This window comes from Sinohyriopsis cumingii, unplaced genomic scaffold, assembly GCF_028554795.1.
Source record: "Sinohyriopsis cumingii isolate HCF-2022 unplaced genomic scaffold, ASM2855479v2 utg001176l, whole genome shotgun sequence".
NCBI lineage: Eukaryota > Metazoa > Mollusca > Bivalvia > Unionida > Unionidae > Sinohyriopsis > Sinohyriopsis cumingii.
In genome coordinates this window covers 3,405,201-3,427,158 of record NW_028315968.1, presented here as the reverse complement: position 1 = coordinate 3,427,158, position 21,958 = coordinate 3,405,201, and the positions used below count along the sequence as shown (strand labels likewise).

Genomic DNA, 21,958 nt, shown 5'->3' with positions numbered 1-21,958 from the left:
TTTAGAATTTACGTTTATCTTCAAACGGCAGAACAAACCTAATGAAAATATCCAAATGAACGGGGCACGCGCATGCTTCCCTGTAAGTACTTATCGAGACGGTTCCTTAGCTATAATGAGAGACTATAATGAGAGACCGATTTCTTTCTAGCTAGTTACGTCGAATTATTCAAGCTTTCTCATTAATATATATACAGTAACTAGTTTATATGCGTACATCTATTCCACTGTTCAAATATGGGCCCCGAGTGACCGAGTGGTCTAAAGCGCTCTCCGTTACGGATCACTGCCATCTCACCTCTGCGTGGGTTAGAGTCTCGGATTCGGGAAAAGTAGGTATGTGAGAAAGCTTGCCAACAACTTCTCGTGGGTCGGTGGTTCTTTCTGGGGTTTATCCGGGTTCATCCTCCACCGTTAATACTGGCCGCCATGTATAGCCTATCGTGTGCTGAAAAATGGCTTTAAACCCCACAACACACTAACTGTTCAAATATACTCGATTAAGTTTCGACTAATTAATTTTACCTGCATAGTACGCGTTGGTTCGGCCATACTGTGCTTTTGATGTCAGTCAAAAGGACTGAGGCAATAAACCAGTACCTGTACCACGTGGTGCCTTGGCTTACTCGATACACAACCGGAAACGGGTAGTAAAAGCCGTCAAGCTTTCTGTTCACTTGAAGTCATGCGAGACGACAATTCAAAACAAAAATAGACCGGAAAATTGTAAGGATGCCACGTGCATGTCCCGACTGTCGTGATGGAGGTATCTCTAAACAGTGCCAACGCCATGTAAATTTAACAATGTATGTGATGTGTGTCAATTAGTGGATGCACTTCACAGACTATTGAATTATAAATTCATCCAAGAGATACAAGTAAAACCCGTCATTTGATTCGATGTGTGTGATCGGCATTAGTTCTAACTGGTTGTATGTGTAGAGGGTAGGCGTGCGTAGCAGATGACTGGATACAAGTTTTAACTAACGGGTTAAATATATACTTCGATAGCTCTATCTGTCGGACCTTAGACTGAGTCACGCGTGTTAATTCAACATTGGTGTCCTTCAAGCAAGTCTAGCTGTGCATGAAAAGAATATGGTTAATGCAAAGGTAAGTGTTCGAATCTGCAAGACTAAAGGAATCGAATTAGATGTATGTACAAATTGTTATATTCACACAAAAAAGGCCTGTGTTCGTATTTTTTTAAACGTATTTGTTTTTACATAAATGATTATATTTGGCAGTAGGATAGGAAAGAACACAGGAACTAAACAAGCTCTTCTTCATACAATATGGATCGTCGGAGAATCCCTACATGACGTTACAATTAAACGTTTCCAGTGCACCGATTGGCAGAACCACGAATGAACAAAACTAAATATGATGCAAATATATTAACAAATGAAGCGTGCAAACGTTAAATGGCACAGAAGATTGTAAATGATTGCCAGTACTGTATAAACTCAGATCACCATCGGTCAATGTTATTATTTTCGTTTTTTGGTTATTGTATGTATATTTTTCGCGTAGTGATATTTTCTGCGTGCCTTTTGGCATTTATTTCTCAACCATGTTGTTGTTGTTGTTATTTTTATTCTTATTATTATTACAAATTGGGTTGTTATTATTTATTAAAAGACATGTTGAAGCCATGTAATTAAATAATGATTGTGATAACATTATGATATATAGATTATATACGCTTTTGTGCATGCGGAATCGTCCTTAATAATATCTCGTCCTGTTTACAGTTATCCGTATTTTTAATAAAATCAGCCTTGTTATTTTCTAGCAGCTTGAATTTTGTGATAATGTATTGCTACCAACATGTACATTTCCTACGTTTGGTGGTATGAGCTAAACCTAGTAAATCGACAAGAAATGCCATCACGTAGAAGTCGGTCAAGCTCGAGTATGCAGAAATTATTATTATAATTTAGAGACTTGCTAGAAACAAATGAATGCTTAATAATATTCACTTTGATATAAAAAGATTATTGTTTTTACATATTGTCTATCAGTATTTTCAAAGTGGTATTACTTTCCTGATATAGTGTGACTTGTTTCTTAGGCAATTTATATTCGTCGAGAATTTTCGCGGTATCATTGAAGAAAAAAAAATTAATCGACACCCAAATCGACTTTTAGAGAAGGAACGTTTAGCAAATACTTTACTGATTTTATGAGTTCTGGTATTAAACTCTCCCATTTAATACACTGAATTACACTGCTCCATTTACAACATGGAATTAAACTCTCCCATTTAATACACTGAATTACACTCCTCCATTTACAACATGGAATTAAACTCTCCCATTTAATACATTGAATTACACTCCTCCATTTACAACATGGAATTAAACTCTCCCATTTAATACACTGAATTACACTCCTCCATTTACAACATGGAATTAAACTCTCCCATTTAATACATTGAATTACACTCCTCCATTTACAACATGGAATTAAACTCTCCCATTTAATACATTGAATTACACTCCTCCATTTACAACATGGAATTAAACTCTCCCATTTAATACATTGAGTTACACTCCTCCATTTACACCATGGAATTAAACTCTCCCATTTAATACATTGAATTACACTCCTCCATTTACAACATGGAATTAAACTCTCCCATTTAATACACTGAATTACACTCCTCCATTTACAACATGGAATTAAACTCTCCCATTTAATACACTGAATTACACTCCTCCATTTACAACATGGAATTAAACTCTCCCATTTAATACACTGAATTACACTCCTCCATTTACAACATGGAATTAAACTCTCCCATTTAAAACACAAGTTTATTTGACGTACATGTGACTGTAGTTTAGAATCCAAACGTGTCCATTTCATCTTGAATGTAAAACCTTGAATCTGATAGAGGAACATAGAAGACTCCGAGAGAAAAAAAAAGGGCCATCATAGATTCGGAACCAGTTTTGTCGAGTTTATCTAAAATATGGAGACAGACTGAACGAAATTACAGAAGGAGAGAGATAATTCTTTCGATAACATCGCAGTTACCGTCAAATATGGAGTAAGGCTTTTATCCTGCCTAACCGGTCAGGAAACCCCTCACGTGGCCACACCCAATGAAGACACGATGACGATCGATATACATTACAAAAATACAATACAATACAATAAAATACAATACAGTCGCACGGAAAATTTATAAGCATAGATGAAAGAGATCATTATAGACACCATAAGGCAAAGCAGGAAAATATGTTGAAATTTGAGAATTCGTCATTTTGTTTGGTTACATGTTTATTTATTATGAAAATCATGATTTTACTCTTCACGCTGACGTTTTATTTTCCACAGAAATTTAATGGAACGAACTGCATTCACTTTACATTCGTCTACAAAGGTAGGCTGTATATACTCATAAGCAGTATGCTATAAATACCTTTTTAGCAGGCTGATTTACTGTTCCACGGATTGTTGATGCAACATGAGTTAAAACGTGTTGTAATTTCTGACTAGACTAACTTGTAAAAAAATGAATATAACAAAATGGATTGAAAAAGTTACTTTTTGTATCAGTGATATAAGTGTATCGGGATAAATCTGTCAAGATGACATTCCAGTATGATGCCATATCGACATGCATCTTTGCTATTAACATTAGTGTAATAGTGTTGGTAGAAATAATTTTGCAGTACATTCTGTCATGGTCAGTGTGACACGTAACCATTACGATTGACGTATGGGCGAGTCTCGCAATAAATTTATGGTTACGAATAATGGGGTATGCTCTGTCTGGACGCATTAGTGAATTTTAAGTATGGCCTGTTCGATAACGATGAGACAGATATGTTAACGTTAGGTCATGTAGCGAAGAACGACAGAACTAAGACAAGCCAGAGCAAACTTTTGGAAAATTTTGGGCCTTTTGAGAATAAAATGATATTTTTCAGAATAGGTATTAATATAGACGGTCTAGAGAGAATTATTCTGACTTAAGGAGAGTCTTAAAAGTGTTGGCGGTTAGAGGCAGTATTCATGATTGGCTATGCTAAAAGGGTGATGTGTGTTCTTAGACGACTCTTTTATGATTTAAGCATCATACAACGAATACTTTGGCTATCTAAGTTTTCTGCCGAGAGGGAAAGTCAGAGGGACTCCGAGAAAAATTAATAAGTACTTTATCTCGTTAAATAAACCGTCCAAGGTACGTGTGTCTGGAATAATTTTTGAGAGACCTAGAACAGAGAAGAGACAGAGTAATTTCCTGATGATAAGCAAGCGAGGGTTCAGGACACACAAAAGAAAAATAACTCCGTACCTGTACTACAGTGGGAAACAGAGCAGTCTACAACCAAGACGGTTGATGACCCGAAGATGCGGGGGGGGGGGGGTAAAAGAAATGCGGCAACGCCGACCTACCACCAGCAGTGATTTGGAAAAGACCGTAAGCAACCAGGTGATGCAGCGCATACGGGTTATTTCATTTCGATCAGTCACTTGATTGTATAATGAAAATTGTTTTATCAGTGTCACAGATGGTCATGTTGAATTTCTTACAACAGCTGTAACTCTTTTTCTAAGAGAAAGTGAATCATTCAAATGTCATCTTCAATTTCATTTTGTTTATGTAACTTTTTAAATTGTTGTATTTTACAGGAGTGGCTCGTTTTGTTCTATTCTATATCTCCGCTCAGATCTATGTTATTCCATCCACTAATTTCATATTTTATTCTAGTGTTACTCGATCTGGCAATTAACACCATGGTCGATCATCTCTTAGATAAACATAACCAAAGCACCTTAAGAAGTGGGAGATCACACATCATACCCCGCCTTTGAGAATTCATTTTGTTTTCCAATAGAAAAGGAGCTAAAATTGTGCACTGTTGCGAAGCCCTTATAGGTATGAGGTCGTGCATAACGTTATTGGGATCTAACCAAATATCATTTTATTATATGTTTTGTATCAAGAGAATGCAAGCTCTTGTCGCAGGGATGAAATATGACAAGCACGATGTAGAATGACGGTATCTACTGCACATAATCAAGAAATCACATCATACGACGAAGGAAGCACCGAATATAAAATACAAAATGGCCTAATATAACACGGAAAAGATGCGCGAGACAATCCTTGTTCCATAAACGATCCTGATGATTTGTGAGAGTGAGCACACTGGCTTTTAATATTTATAAACATGAAAGAAAGGTGTCATATTCTTCTGGAGAAATAGTTTATCTACATTCCAACGATGTAGTGATGTGCCATTTTTGAGTTATGAGTTAATATAAAATTATTTTGTAGTTGTAGTAGTGGAAGTAGCAGAAAAATCAGTATTTATTGCTGTAGTAATGACACTGCTGCTGAGGAACATAACGATGCTACTACTATTGTCAAACAACGGTATAATTACGGTCCTTACTCGCTTATAAGACGTATATACTGTAACCTTACTCGCCTTTACGACAATTCCAAATGCAAACTGCATAGTCCCACATCCGCCGTGGCAAATTCCGCCGGAAGATCTGGGTCTGTGCAGTTCGTAAGGAGTAATTAGTAGAACAAACAACATACATCTTGATCTTCAGGCGCATTATGCTACGGCAGATAAGGATCTATATGGTGTGCAGTTGGACTCGACCTGAACGCGAGTATATATAGTAAATACACTAAATACTTTTTAAGTGTTATGATTTGTTAGTTTTGTTTTAACTGCACGTTAATGACTTTATTAGCTGCAGTATAACGAAATAAAACTGGAACTAAGTGTCTTTCATGGGTACACACCAAGGCAGACGACCTGGGGTTGCATGTGCAGGTATCAAAACCCATGATGCCCGGATTAAGAGTCCCTCTCTTTACCATAAGCTGCCACGACACGTAAGCAAGGTCTGGAGACAGGAAAGAAATATAAATAAATACGATCTTTTAAGTGCAAACGCTACGTAGGTAGCCCAGTAACTTTAAAGAGCTTTCAATGAAAGTGAACTGAAGTTCCCTACCAAGCATTTTTCATCTATAATACTTGTCAAGAAATTACAATAATGTCTACAAAATCAGCATGTTGAAGGTATGTAATGTTTGTAGTATCAAATTCCTTTTTAAAAATAATCGTGAAGTTACGTTTTTGAAAATCAAAAGTTCATATATCAGATAGTGTTGTATTGATGCTTGCAAGGAAGACTGAAATAATATATAGAGGGTTGTGTAACTTAAGAACACAAATATACCAATTATGGTGTTTAGTATGGCGAACTCTGTTCAGCTAGGTGAGGCACAATTTGCTGTTTATATAAACATAATATTGAGGGTTCACTTAACATTGCGCTAAAATAGCTTTGATGCACATTTTCATTTTTTCATCATAACGTTTCGATCACAATATGCAAATTTAAGCTGCATCAAAATAAGTCTTATTTAAAACAGAATATGAGCATAGTCTATCATGTCTTTAGTGATAAAGAAATGCGACATTTAGATTTTCACGATACAATAATTTATATAAATAGTATCATCATGACAATAAACCAATAAAACAGAATCTGCACAGTAACAGTATTACAAGTACTGTAAATAAGGACCATCTGAGAATAAGGGCAAAGGTCTTAGGTCCCATTTACACATAAATCAATCCATGCACATAGTGACCACCTCCCGATTATTATCAGAGTAGTCCATGCGGACAGGTTTGACTATACTTCGTTCTCAGATCTGTATTTTCCATGGATGTTGAATGATTATAACTGATTTATGTTTATGAAGTCGATGTGATATGACTAACGCAAATTTAGTATCTCGATTATTTTGGTCTATCCGATGTCTCCACGGTATAGACTGGCGGTCAACATGTGCATTTAAGTTAGCGACCGTTTCACAATTAGGGTTAAAACGAAGTAAGATTCGCGCACACTATCTGACCATTACGAAACTCTTGTATAGTCCTGACAACAGTGATTGTTCTTTTCTGTGTGCTTCAAGACCTTGAATGTTGACCTGCCCCCAGATAATCCATATGGAATGTCAAACTTATGTAGGAAATATTTCACGTGAATAATTTAATTTAGCATACACATTGAATATAGAATAGCATTCAAAAAGTAAGTAGATTGAATACTAATGACATTTGTTTCATATAATTGTTTAAGACACAAGAGAAAATGATTCAATATTAACCGAATACTAATTACATATGGCTGATTATATATTTTTTCTCGAGGAAAGAGACAGTGGTCGGTTTTAACTATCAAGGGATATATGGAAGCCCTTTCCAACATACACATTTTAAAAGGTTCTGTCATTGGTTCAGATTCTCTTATTGTAGACGTGAATTATTATTTTGAGCTGCGTAGACCGGTGTCTTTCTTTTTAATGCATTGATGGAATCCCCTGTGTCATGTGATTTTAACTATGACTTCTCTTTGAACTTTTAGATGAAGCTTCTTTTGAGAACGTTATCCTCAATATTGTTTTCTTGCACATCTTAGCATCTTCCGTGAGAGGAAGGATCCAGTTTGATGCATTACCCATAGAACCAAGCTGTATATCCAGTGCAAATTATGAGTAGGTTTCTCCCCTTTGCCAACAATTTTTGTCTACAACAAACAACCAGCTTTATATGGTGGCTGTAGTCCTAGATAGATCCAAAGTGTCAGTCGTATCTGTGCTGGAAATGACTAAGATCGACGTTTATGCTCAGTTAAGGCTTTACATTTCGATTCGGCAGCCTCAAACGGCAGAAGAAAGTGTAGGAGAGCGGCTCATATTTCGGCTTCCACTATTTCGAAGAGGATTGTCACCGCAATCAGGAATCTTATCAGTTCCTCACCAAGATGGACGGTAACGTATTCAATTACATTGTGCAACTTTTGATATTCATATGTCAGTGGATGATTTACTCATTCCAGCTGATTGTGTATATAGGAAAAATGGACTGTTATTGCTTATAATTCAATTTATTTCTTTTCACATGAATAAGAGCTGATCACACATATATTGGAAAAAAAGGTCGCGGTCATTTGTTACTCAATATTCTCTCAGGTAATCTCCTTGAAAGACGCATTACAAATCACTCACATGTTCTGGATATATATGCTGAATTTGGGGCGAAAATCCAGCTGTGTCCAGCCCGTTTATATTTGGTGGTGCCAGAATAGTTTGGTTTATTTGAGTAGGCCATACTAGAAAAAGGATAAATACGTGTAGGGGATATTTTCGAATAGGGCAGTAAAACTTAATTGTAGGTAAAGGACTCAATTCTTGTGTCACCGTACTAGTAGACCAGGATGGCGACAGACAGATAATTAGTTAGAGAATTTAAGTCGATTGGTAAGGAAAAATTGTATTACAAAGGGACCCAGTAAGCTGCATTTGTTGAACGGAGTGTTAGAGAACACAATGAGCAACTAGCCGTGGAACGAGAGCAAGACGGACAAGCAGCTCAGCGAGCAGCTGGACGAGAGAAAGCAAACAAGCAGCGGGACGAGAGAAAGACAGACAAGCAGCGGAACGAGACAAAGACAGACAAGCAACGGAAAAGAGTAAGACAGACAAGCAGCGGAACGAAAGAAAGAGAGACAAGCAGCTGAGCGCGAACGAGAGCTCTAACTAGCTTGATTACAGGCCGAAAAGATCTAGAGAACGCGAATATATGTTAGCCATGGAAAGGCTGAGGATCGAAACAGAGTCCAGAAGGGGTGAAGACCTGAATTAACGTTCAGGACCCACAAGTTGGAGATCTGAAGACAGACGACCAATACAGATCACCATGTCCATCTTCAACGACAAGGACGAAATCATTGACAACCTTTTGACGCAGTTCGAAAGTTGGCACTGGTTCATCAGCTAACCAAGGAAAAGTGAGCTACCAATGTTTCGGCATTATTACAGGGAGCCGCGAAAGACGTCGACCAAAATATGACACATAATGAGGTAGACGACTATGACGCTCTGAAGAAAGCTGTTACTATGAGCTGTCGGCGAAAACGTCTCGGAAAATCTTCAGAGAATCGTCGAATAAAGCTACCGAAACGCAAGCGCAATTCTATATCCGCATACGCGTAATTTTTGATAAATCGATGAAAATGTCTGGTACCGCGCTAACGTATGAAGGCATACGCGAGGAAAGTTTGAAAGAGCACGTTTTAAGTCCATACATAAAAGTCCTAATAGTGTTCTTGGCAGAGCGTGAATTCTCAACCTTGGATGATATAAGCGTGATGGCTGAGCGCTATGAGAGCGCGCACTAGCCCCCAACCACCTGGGGTGGCAGGGACCGACCTAGCATCGGCGAGCATAGAAAAACCACTGAGGTGGTACCCCAAAGACAGAATGGTGGGCCGGAAATCCCAGCCAAGAACATTTCCGTGGGTCGGAGAAGACTCAGGGGGCAGAGAAGGATACCACGGGGAGGAAAGGTGAGCTGTGTGTTACAGCTGAAACCTACCAGGCCATGTCGTTAAGGATTGTAGGAAGTATCTTCCGAGAAAGATTAATTCGGTAACTCCGATTACTGTTAAGAAACAGAAAACAAATGAGTTGACTAAAACAGCGGTGGCTACGGTTAATGGTGAGATGGCAACCGTACTATATCATGCCGGCTGTAGTTATCAGGCCTTAGTAGATAGTAGATATGTCAAGCCTGGAGATTACACAGGAGAGACTGTTGAAGTCCAGTTTGCTAACCGGACGAAAGATTCGATCCCGGTTGTTAACATCGATCTTGATTCGCCGTATGTAAAATGACGAATTTAAGCAGCGTGTTTGTTTGGACTGTCATGACGTTATATTAGGGTGTAGGTATGTGTTTCCACAGCCTAACCTTATGACGTGTACACCTGTGCACGTGGGGTTCATTGAGACGAGGGCTAAGAAGCGAAGGTCAGAGTCAAAGCCGCTAAGACCCAAAACTTCGCCCATAGACAATTTGCTATCTGGTGAGTTGAAGAAACTTCAAGAGGAAGATTTGTCTCTCAACAAGGTACGCAGGTACGCAAAAGATGGGTCCATACGGAAATTGCCGGATGGCGAGGTTAAGTTCGCGACGAAACACCAGGTGTGTACGGGGATGTTTGGAGGTTTTGTTTGTCGTGTGACAAGTGTGAGCGGGTGGCATCCAAGACCTCCCATCTCCCAGTGCCACTAGGAACCACCCCACTGATTGACAAACCTTTCTCGATGATTGCGATGAACCTAGTAGGTCCAGCAAATCCGGCGACAGAAAGCGGTAATCGTTATATACTAACGATAGTCGATTGCGCCACCCAGTACCCGGAGGCCGTGGCCTTCAAAAATATTGACTCAGTCACGGTGGCTGAGGACTTATTAGGAGTTTGGTCGACAGTGGGTGTCCTTGAGGAGATACGAACTTACCAAGGGACGCAGTTTTTGAGCCAGGTGATGGAAGAGGTAAACGTTTTGTCCATTAGACCCCTGACAACTACCCCGTATCACCCGGAGTGCAATGGTTTGGTGGAGCGTTTCAATGGAACCTGGAACCAGCCTCTGAAAAAGTTCAGTGAAGGTGGCCCCAGGGATTAGGTACGATACCTTTCCGCGATACCTTTTGCGTATCGAGAAGTACCACAGGCTAGTTTGGGGGGTTTCGCCTCTAATTAGTCTATGGGAGGACAGTCAGGTGATCCATGGCTGTATTAAAGCAGTAATAGACAGACGAACAAGCATCCGAGGAAGTGACAACAGCATACCAATACGTTGTTTATCTCCGCACAAAGCTGGAAGAGGCTTCTAAATTTGCTCAGGAGAATTTCCGCGAGGCAAGGGGCGTCAAGCCAAATATTACAATAAGAGGACGAAGGAATGTCACTTCGAGGTGGGTGACAAGGTGTTGTTGTTGCTGCTGTTAGAGCACAATAAACTTCAAGTGTCTTGGAGGGGACCATTCATGATAACGGGGAAAAAGGGTGGGCAGAACTACCTCATCCGGGTAGTAGACAAGGAGAAGCTGTACCACATAAATATCCTGAAACGTTACCGTGAAAGAGATACACCCACAGAGTTCGTGGTTGCTACAGCTGTGACTGAGGAACCCGACGCCAAAGGAAGAGGAGGTGGAAGTACTCACTATTTGTCCTTTGTCGAAGGAAGAAAGCTACGTCGACGTTGTCCTTGACGGGACGTTAACGTCAGATCAACGTAAGGAGGTGAAGTCGTTACTCCAAAACTACTCAAGCGTCTTGAGAGAATGACCTGGCAAGACGGAGTTGGAGGTGTTCACCCTTAAAATACTGGATGAGAAGCCAGTGAAGTTGAAACAACATCCGCTACCCTATGCAAAATTAGAAACTGTCCGAAATGAGATTCGTGCTATGATAGACTTGGGAGTTAAAGAACAAACTGAGTCGGCGTATAGCTCTCCTGTCGTGTTGGTACAGAAGAAAGACGGTACACACAGATTTTGCGTCGATGACAGGAAGTTGAACAGGATCGCGGAATTCCAGGTGGAACTGTTACCTGATCCTAAGTCCATATTTGCTGGGATGACCAACGGGAAGTATTTTTTCGAAAATCGGTCTGTCTATGGGACACAGGTAAATTCCAGTCCGAAATGAAGATGGGACCTACCAGTGTGTTGTCATGTCATTCGGGGTCCAGAATACGCCGAATGTTTTCACGCGTATGGTGCGAAAATTACTTGAACCGTTAAGGGGGCTGGAGCTTCAAACTTCATGGACGATTTACTCTTAGCGACAGCTACTTGGGACGAGCAAACATTTTAGAGCGACTTCGACAAACGGGACTTACCGCACGACCATTTAAGTGCCATGTAGGGTTTAGAAAACTAACCTACCTAGGTCATACCCTCAGCTAAGACACCTTAACCCCAGATAGTTCAAAGTTCGACCAACTAAGGGACGCAGTACGACCGACCACTAAGACGGAAGTTCGATCTTTCTTGGGACTTGCAAGGTATTATCGTTGATATGTTGCCAACTTAAGCGCTATTGTTAGCCCATTGACTGACTTGACTCGAAAAAAGGCTCCGACGAAAGTTATATGGACAGACGCACATGAACGAGCATTTCAGACGTTGAAGGACAGGCTGACGTCAGACGCATTAGTGAAATTGCCTGATGTAACACGAGATTTTGTCTTACGTACTGACGCTTGTGATAGAGGCTTAGAGGCAGTGCTATTACAAGAGCATGACGGGAACTTATTCCCAGTTGCACACAGTAGCAGGCAAAAGTCAACTACGGAACGCAATTATTCGGTCTCTGAGAAAGAATGATTTGCAATTATCTTTGGGATATCTAAATTCCAACGTTACCTGTATGGACGGTAATTTATTTTAGAAATTGACCACCAACCATTTGCCTGTTTAGCTCACGCTAAGTTAAGAAATGGACGAATAATGAGATGGTCATTATTTCTACAACAGTACCAAGTCTAGTACGGTATATTAATGGCAGCGAGAATATTGGGGCTGACTGCTTAAGTAGAATATGGACGTCTGATGTGAAGGTTTCACCTGAGGGCGTGTAAATGAATCAGGTTAGATCTCCGAAGTTTGGAGAGTAAAAATCACTGATTTTACACTTCAAAGGGGGCATACATAAGGATGCAAATTTCTGTCGATCTATGAAGGGTACATTAATTTGGGGAAGAGAACAATTAATTAGATTTATGGGGACAGGTGCTTGTTAATTCGCTATACTGCAATGATTTCTAATGTCTGTGTCGGGAGAGGAAGTGATTATTAATTAAACCTTCGTTTACTTAACTATTAGACGACTAAAAAGGAGTGGTTAACTTGGATTATATATCGGAACTGTCAGATATGAAATTTTCCAGATCTGTTTTTTGGAATTCTTTAAGTCATGCTGATCGCAATTCAGTCACCTAGTTATAAACGTCGGTAAATATATTTATTCCTCATTGGTTACGCTAAATAAAGGGCGTGGTTCCCATACGAACATTTCTTGGGATTAAATTGAGTCATCTAAAGAGATCTAGTCAGTCTGCAATTTTACTGCAAGAGTCAAAATATAAAGGAACCGAAAGTGATTTGGAAAGTATTCTCTCGTAAAACTTTGGTCAAAAGAGACCTTATGTGTAGAAAGTCAACGGACACAGTTTTGGCGGTAGAAGCGAACAAAGACTGAACGCACAAGGGGAAATAGCTCCACGGACGTATCCACTGAAGTATCTACTTAGATATCCACCTATCCACACAAAGCCTGACGGCCGAAAAGAGGCGGGATAGTAGGGAGGTCGGAAATGGAAACAGTGAAAGGACCTGGTGGAACAACCACAGGAAGTTGGACTGAACCGGAATAAGCAGGTTATGAAGTTGTACAAGGCAATGACTTCGATCGTTCATTCTATCATTTAAACAGACCGGCTATTTATATAAATATATTAGTGTTTGAAATTCGGTGAAAGATTTATTCCACAAAGAAGTATATCTTCTTAATGTAATGTATTATACCAGTTGTTTATGTAAGTGATTAAATTTTTGTTTTCCATGTACGGGGTTCGTGTCATTCTGTTCTATATATCTGCTCAGACTTTTATTTATTCCATCTATGATTTCACATTTTATTTTAAAATGTACTCGATCCGGGCAACACTACAGAGAGCGATCACCCTCTAGATAACGATAGCGAAATAAAGTAGACACCTTGTAAGAAGGTACAACTTCACCACTCCACCAGCAGCAGAACCGTTACATTGGAGTATGTGACAAATAACATGCTCCAATTAGGTTTTTTCTAGAGGATTGACCAACATCAGGGTATCTGTTTTGCGGTGTAGCTAGATCTATTGTTGATGTTTTGAGAAAGAATAGTCATTAGTTCCTTAACACTCGAGAAGTTAAAGTGTTTTCTGTTGTGACCAGTTTTTGGGGCTAATTATTTTATTTGTCTTCAAATTATTTGGATTCCAAGAGATTAATATCCCTGGAAATACTTGTCCTCTAAATTAAAACCTTGATCAAAGAGAGTTATCGAAATTTACACAGAATTCAAACACTGGAATATTATTTTCTGTGATTGAACAAAGAACTGTTGACACATCAGTATGACGCTGACCACAGCATACGACATCACCTTCCATTTTAGATTTCATCGGGATTCGAACTCAGTTTGAATAGGACTTTTATTACTAGGACTTATATATTTTAATTCTTGGGTTATTTTTGGATTTTTTGGATTTGATTCGTAGAACCGTAAGTTCTTTTTCTCATTTTTATCTTGTTTTTTTCTAGGGAAATAAATTATTTGTTAAATTTTACAAAACTTGTTGTCTTTACTTTTTTCTTGTTACGTTTTGTAAGAGCTTAAACACGTTTTATATATATATATATATATATATATATATATATATATATATATATATATATATATATATATATATATAAAATGCAAATTTTCTATCTATTAACATATTGTTTCCTGTTGGATCCAGAGATACATCCCATCACTTTGGTTTAAAATTGTAACTTCCAGTAATTTAGATTGTGTAGGTTAACGTTTTCCCAAAATGAATCATGAAAAAGTCTGCATTTTGTTACACTCATCAACGTTGTAGCTTAGCGATCACAAAGCTTGAATGACAGGTGAAATGGAGGAAGTGAAGTAGGTCATGGGTTTAAAAATCACTACCTGGCGTATGCATGATCACTACTGTAACAAAGCATGGGAAAATGTATAGTTACGTTTTTTATGGTTCTGCATAATAATGATAGAGTAGAGCGTGTGTGTGTGTGTGTGTGTGTGTGTGTGTGTGTGTGTGTGTTTTGGATTTTTAAAGTAGCTTTAACAATTTTTCAGTCATATCGCTACGATGTTTGCAGTGTGGCAGTTTATATTGATGTCTAGCACTGGGGCATCATGCCGCAGACATGTGGCATGATGTGCCACCCAGTCACTTATCCTGACACTAGGCCGACCAGACCTAACACTAACCTCTTAATGCTGAGTGCCAAGCGAGACAGCTGTTAGTACTATTTTTGCCTTTGTTATGACTCAGCCGTGGATCGAACCCATGACTTCCCGCATCCGAGGCGGACGCTCTAACCACTAGGCCACCGGAGCGGTTGATGGAGTAGAGAGAATGATGTATGGAAGCAACGGCAAAACAGACGGCAGATGGCTGGCAGAACGGAGGTTTTCAAAATACCATTGTAGAATCCACAGGAAACAATAAATAACTATGAAAATGAATATAATAATTAATATTTACTCATTCATAATAATTCAATTGAGTGAAAGTATTGGATACGAAGAAAAATTACGTATTTTCTAAAAATCTTACCGCGATTGTTTTGCAATTGTATTGTCTGTATAACGATACTAGCATGTACATGGAGAGTAAATGTATAAATGCCAATGGCTACAGTGTAATTTTTACGAGCTATGAATAGTTTTTGTTTTCTTTAAATAAAGGTTTGTTATTCCTAACAGGCTTAAACTTGTGGAAATATTAGCTGGGTTCACGGATTAGATGTAGCTAGTCAAACTTCAAAATGAAACAAAAACTGTGTATTTTGTACCATCATGTCGGCAAGATCTTCTCTAAGGTCATTGATTCACTTTCTTCTAGTCCACACTGGCCCATTGTACATGCATGCAGCTAGTCAAAATATGATTTTGAACAATTGCAGTCTTTTGAATTAAAAATTACTGTCTATAGAAAGCAAACATTTAATTGACTCTTCGGATATGGTCTCACTCTACCTGTTAGGCTTTGAATGTTTTTGACTCTTCTGATATCTTCTTATCTTTAATTGTTAGGCTTTCAATATGGCAACTTCCACGCTGCCCACGTACCTTGACATGAAGGGAAAATATCCATGAAAGGTTAATGAGGTGAATTTTACACAAGACATGTTTCCTTGTGTACCGAGGTTGTTATGACTTTTTCCAGCTATCTTCCTGGGTAATGGTACAATTAATTTAATAGGATCAGTTTCATTTTACTGCATCCAGTGAGATAGCGAAGTGGCAGATATTGTTTTAGCAAAACATGTATGCACAGGGTCTACGTGAAACGACTTAGATCGAAGACCCCTGACAACGAGGCTGGGCAGTCAGCTTTTCACAATTGTGCCATTGGATTTAGAGCGTGGAAGTACAGAGAATATTGAGTAATAAAAAACCCGAAAACTTTCGCCCATGGTGGACTTGTCCAAATAGGGCCGCGCATAGAAGTATTGCTTCTCTTGCTTAGGATCTCAGTGGGATTGTTGAACTAAGCAGATCAATGGGACTTGTAGTCTCTGTTTAATGTCAACGAAATTTGCAGTTCCCTAATGCTGTGTATTACGTCCTAGTATTGGGATCTGGTTTTACATCTTACATTGGAATTTTGTATGTCTTGTAAAACCGGACAAATTAAAATATACCTATGTTTTCTTATCTTTAAAGTCTAGTAGAGTTGTAATTCTAATAGCAAAGGAAACCCTAAAGCGAACAAGATAGCTACCATAATCACGTCTTAATTGATTAGTCAAGGAAGCGAAATCTCCAATAAAATTTTTTTTAGGCATTCCAAAATATTATCTTTAGATCAGAACTCGATGAAAGTATTGATTTGTGCAATATGATACACCATGTAAGTTTTTTGATAGATATTTAATGCATGCACATTTGACTAGCAGACACATATGAAAATAAGCTGAACTATTGACATTACTCCCTTTATTAACTTATCTACAACTAATTCATATGAGCACGGTAAATATCCTTGGAATGCAACATTCATTGTTGTCATACGTAGGCATTGAATCAGCGGTCATTATCATTTAGTTCACTTTGAATTAATATAGTAAATATTTTGCTGTCGAAAATCGTCAACACTTTAAACTGCAACAAAATGATGTTCGAATTGGGTATCGGGCTGTTAATTATTGTACAGCCAGGAAACCAGTCTGCTGGTGGGAGAATAAAAAGAGGGTACGACATCTTTGGAGATGTACCCATTTACTCATAAATGGGTTTCACCTCTTCCATTAATACTTTAACATTTTTAAGTGTATGTGTTACGTTAGGGTTAAAAGGACAAAGAAACACCAAGTAAGAGCCCAGGAAGCTAAAGTCTACACAAAAACCGAAACCAGTATTGCTTGCAGTAACAAGCCCAGCTACTTAATGTCGTGCTCTCCCACTCAGCTGTTGGATTAGTAACGGTCAGAGATAAGGGATTTTTTTATTAACTTAACATTTGTGGCTGATCTATGGGCATGAACGACCCAGACGCAGTTAGTCACGGGAAGATAAATAACAGAACCGTACATGTTAACATTCTTTGACAGCAGATATCCAGAATGATGCGATTAATGGTTTGGCCAACTGTCACGACTAACAGCTAGAATTTGATATGGACTGAGAGTGAAACATACTGATAAAACTCATCCTAATCCAATGTGCCTTTTCTTTTAGCAAGGCTTTCAGGAACGATTCCTCTGTGAGAGAGATAACTGGGTCACGATCATGCACGAAACGTTTTATGTTTTGATCAACCCTAGCCATCATACTGCTGTACGTCTGAGTACTTTCCTTCTTCACGTTTACCAACGTAGCGAAATTCTCATGTGGTGCTTTGCCGAAACTATCGATTAACCCTTTCCTGAGTTCCATGTAATCACTACAAGCTTGAATTGCAGCACGTTTAGCGCCACCTTATCTGTAGTACTTTCAAATCACCAGATCATTTAGCCTGCTTTGCAACTGCTCCAAATTCTGCTAGGAAGGTCAAGATATATTCTCTTTATTCATAGTCATATCTCTGAAAGTTTAGCTTAAATGGTAACGAAGGCGAAGACGATTTCTCCGTCACTTTTTCTTTATATTTAATCTTTCTAACTCAATTTACAAACGCTTCATTTCCAATCAATATTCAAGTCCTCATTTTTGTCTTTCTAATTCTGGTGTTTAGTTTGCATTTTCCAATTCGTGCTCCTTCTGCCTTAACTCCAGTTATCTTTCATTCGGAAGGTTTTCGCTTTGATTCATTAGGTGGCGGCATGTGCTTAAGGTTAAGTTTCTCTTCATACTCCGGAGTCTCAATATCCATACATTCTATTAAATTTTGAACTGCCTTTGTTTTGAGGTCGTCGTGAAGCATATGTTACTCCCTTCACTTCGACGTAACCACTAACCGACATAGTGACAAACAATTTACACTTACTGTAAGTTGTATTACTGTATCCACAGCCATGTGACTAGGTTTTATTTTTCCCGAAGTTCTGGCACTTTACGTGTACACATTTTACACTGATACTAACTTTGCACTTAGCAATCAACAACAGTACGTTATACACAGTACACCCAATCGCTGCTAATAACACACAAACACGCAAACACACACATTTCACACGCATACGTGTGCGCTGAATCCACAGCTTCTAGAATTGTTAAGACAATTCTAACGTAATGAACAATTCCAACAATATACTCTCTGATTATTGGAATCCGTACCGCTGCCACCAAAAATGTTATATTCGGGTTCAAAGGACACAAAACACCAAATAAGGGTCCTACAACTTTTTGTAGACTCCGGCTAAAATCTATACAGAAACCAAAACCAGTAACAATCCCATCTACATAACTGCCTGCTATCCCAGTCTGCTCTTATTTTAGTAAGGGTTTTAATAAGAGATTTTAATTAATTTAACATTTGTACCTTATCAACGGTAATGGATTGGTCCAGACTTGGTTATCCATCGATAGATAAACAACAGAGTCATGCCAGTTGACAGTCTCTGGCTTAAATTACCATAATGCTGGGATTAATATTCTGGCCAACTATGACACCTAACAGCTAGAATATGACATGTACTGAGAGTGAAATTAGCATGTAATAATATTATCGTCATTTTCGGTGACTGACCTGATTTGGTGGCGTTTGCTTCACGCAAGCATATCTCCTACCCGAAAGTTGGATAGCATCCGCTTACATGTGTTCACTAAATAATCTCCGCTATCATTATTGATAACATCGCTGGAAAATTTGCATAAACATGGCGAGTTCAACAAAACTTGTCGAACTTTCCGGCAAATAAACCTTTTCTTCAATAACTCTTTGTCATTAGAAGATAATACAGAAATAAAGAAAGAAATAACAAAAAAATAGCACATCCTATCAACCCTTCTCGTCTGCACTCTATGATTACGTGAATTTCACACACACACACACATATATAAACACACACACACACACACACACACACACACACACACACACATATATATATATATATATATATATATATATATATATATATATATATATATATATATATATATATATTTAAACACACACACACTAAATAGTGTTAATCAGTTATTAGTGATCTTAATCCAAAATCAATTTTCATTTATTATTATTATTATTATTATTATTATTATTGATACAGACCAGAAGAGTTCTTTGAGTACCAAAAACAGCTTATTAATTGTAAAAAGAGTTTTGAGACATAATTTCAATATAATCTAGCATCAGCATTAATGGAGTATCCCTCACAGAATCAGCATTAATGGGTATCCCTCGCATAATCAGCATTAATGGGGTATCCCTCACAGAATCATCATTAATGGAATATCCCTCACACAATCAGCATTAATGGAGTATCCCTCACGGAATCAGCATTATGGAGTATCCCTCAAATAATCAGCATTAATGGAGTATCCTTCACGGAATGAACATTATTGGAGTATCCCTCACGTAATCAACATTAATGGAATATCCCTCACAGAATCAGCATTAATGAAATATCCCTCACAGAATCAGCGTTAATGGAATATCCCGCAGAGAATCAGCATAATGGAGTATCCCTCACAGAATCAGCATTAATGGAGTATCCCTTACAGAATCAGCATAATGGAGTATCCCTCACAATCAGCATTAATGGAGTATCTCTCACAGAATCAGCATTAATGGAGTATCTCTCACAGAATCAGCATTAATGGAGTATCCCTCACATAATCAGCATTAATGACGTGTCCCTTACATAATCAAACGTGAACAAGCAGCTTGAAAGTAAATACTCTAAACACAACGCATATGGTAAAAATTTTACAAATGAAAGCTTGAAAAGTAAATCTACAATAAAGACAAGAAAATCAGCCATAGAATCTAATGAATGCCATGATAACGAGGCATCACCTCTTACTCATCCATGCCCTTCTGGGTTACAGATGGGCCATGTGTCATAATTTATTCAATCTGACCCGTCTGGGTTACAGTCGGCCCACGTGTCGTAATTTATTCAATCTGACCCGTCTTGGTTACATCTGGTCCATGTGTCAAAATTTATTCAATCTGACCCGTCTAGGTTACAGCTGGCCAATGTGTCATAATTTATTCAATCTGACCCGTCTGGGTTACAGCTGGTCCATTTTTCATAATTTATTCAATCTGACCCGTCTGGGTTACAGCTGGTCCATGTGCAATAATTTATTCAACTTGATCGGTCTAGGTTACAGCTGGCCCATGTGTCATAATTTATTCAATCTGACCCGTCTGGGTTACAGCTGGTCCATGTGTCATATCATATTCAACCAGACCCTTCAGGGTTACAGGTGACCCCTGTGTCATCAGAAAGTGGAAACGAATGCAGGGTTGATTATACTAAAATGTTCTGACAGTGAAGAATACACTGGTCAACAGTGAAATCATTACTGACTTGAAAAGGCCCTAATCTGTAGTATTTTGGTGTGCCGAACACGAATATAACCGTGAAAAATTTGTATTGGCTCTCGTTTTGAAGATATTCATATACCTCATTTTCTATGTTTCACTGTGTAAATTTCTCCTGTAGGACTGCAGCAACATCCGGAATAATGATGTAACATTGCATAATACCATCATGCTCACATCATCCACAGTTGATTGCATCATTTTCTGATGCAATGCAATACTAATGCCATGCGGCTGCTGAAGTAAGTTGACGTCAGCAGTGTACTATACATGTGTAGGCCTATTATACTAATGCCAGGCGGCTGCTGAAGCTGACGTAAGCAGTGTACTATATAAAGCCCAATCAGATAGGTTCAGCATTTAAAATATTTTAGACGTTGTGCGAGACAGTTCAAGCTACTGTTACATAAAACTTATTATTTTATCCATTTACGTACAATAAAGAACAGTAATGCCTCGAAAGTGTGTTAATACCACGGACAATTTTTGCTATATTTGTGGGGAAGTGACATTTGCCAACCAGAAGAAAAGTATCAATTCTCAAGTGAAGAAGGCATATCATCTTTACTTCGGATGCAAGGTTGGTGACCAAGACAAGCCTTGGGCTCCGCATATATGCTGTGCTACATGTACAACACAGTTTTCACAGTGGTTGAATTGCAAAAGGTCATCAATGCCGTTTGCAGTCCCAATGGTGTGGAGAGAGCCAAGCAACCACCTAAATGACTGTTACTTCTGCTTGGTTCCTCCTCTTTCCGGCGGAATAACGAAGCGAAAGAAGTCGAGAATAGTCTACCCAAACATTCCGTCTGCATTGAGACCAGTTCCACATGGTGAGGGACTTCCTATTCCAGAACCTCCAGCAGAATATTCTCTTGATTCATCTGACGAAGACAAAGGTGAGTCGACCTGTTCTTCTCCTGGTCCATCAGCATGCAGTGATCCAGATTTTCACTGTGGTGCATCATCAACCCCACACAGAATAACACAGGAAGAACTAAATGACCTGATTCGTGATTTGGACTTATCAAAGAACAAGGCAGAATTGCTAGGATCAAGACTCCAACAATGGAATCTTCTAGAAGAAGATGTCACAATTACTGCATATCGAAAGCGCCACCAGCAATTGGAGCCTTTCTTCAGAAAGGAAAGTAATCTGATATTCTGTTCCGATATTGAGGGCCTCATGAATGCTTTAAAAATCACTCATGACCCACAAGAATGGAGACTATTTGTGGATTGTGCTTTTGCACAATGGAAACATTCTTCCATCTATTCCAGTAGCGTATGCTGTCCACATGAAAG

General features: G+C 38.6%; 1 protein-coding gene across 1 annotated transcript in view; it reads left to right on the top strand.

The window, feature by feature from the left end:
* Window positions 1-793: 793 nt before the first annotated feature.
* LOC149772784 (sodium- and chloride-dependent neutral and basic amino acid transporter B(0+)-like) overlaps window positions 794-21,958 on the top strand; it is a 122,139-nt gene continuing 100,974 nt past the window's right edge. Inside the window, exon 1 of the mRNA XM_089947348.1 lies at window positions 794-1,113. Within this exon, the coding sequence (XP_089803474.1) occupies window positions 1,099-1,113 (15 nt within the window). The 5' untranslated portion in view covers window positions 794-1,098. The remainder of the gene's footprint in view (window positions 1,114-21,958) is intronic.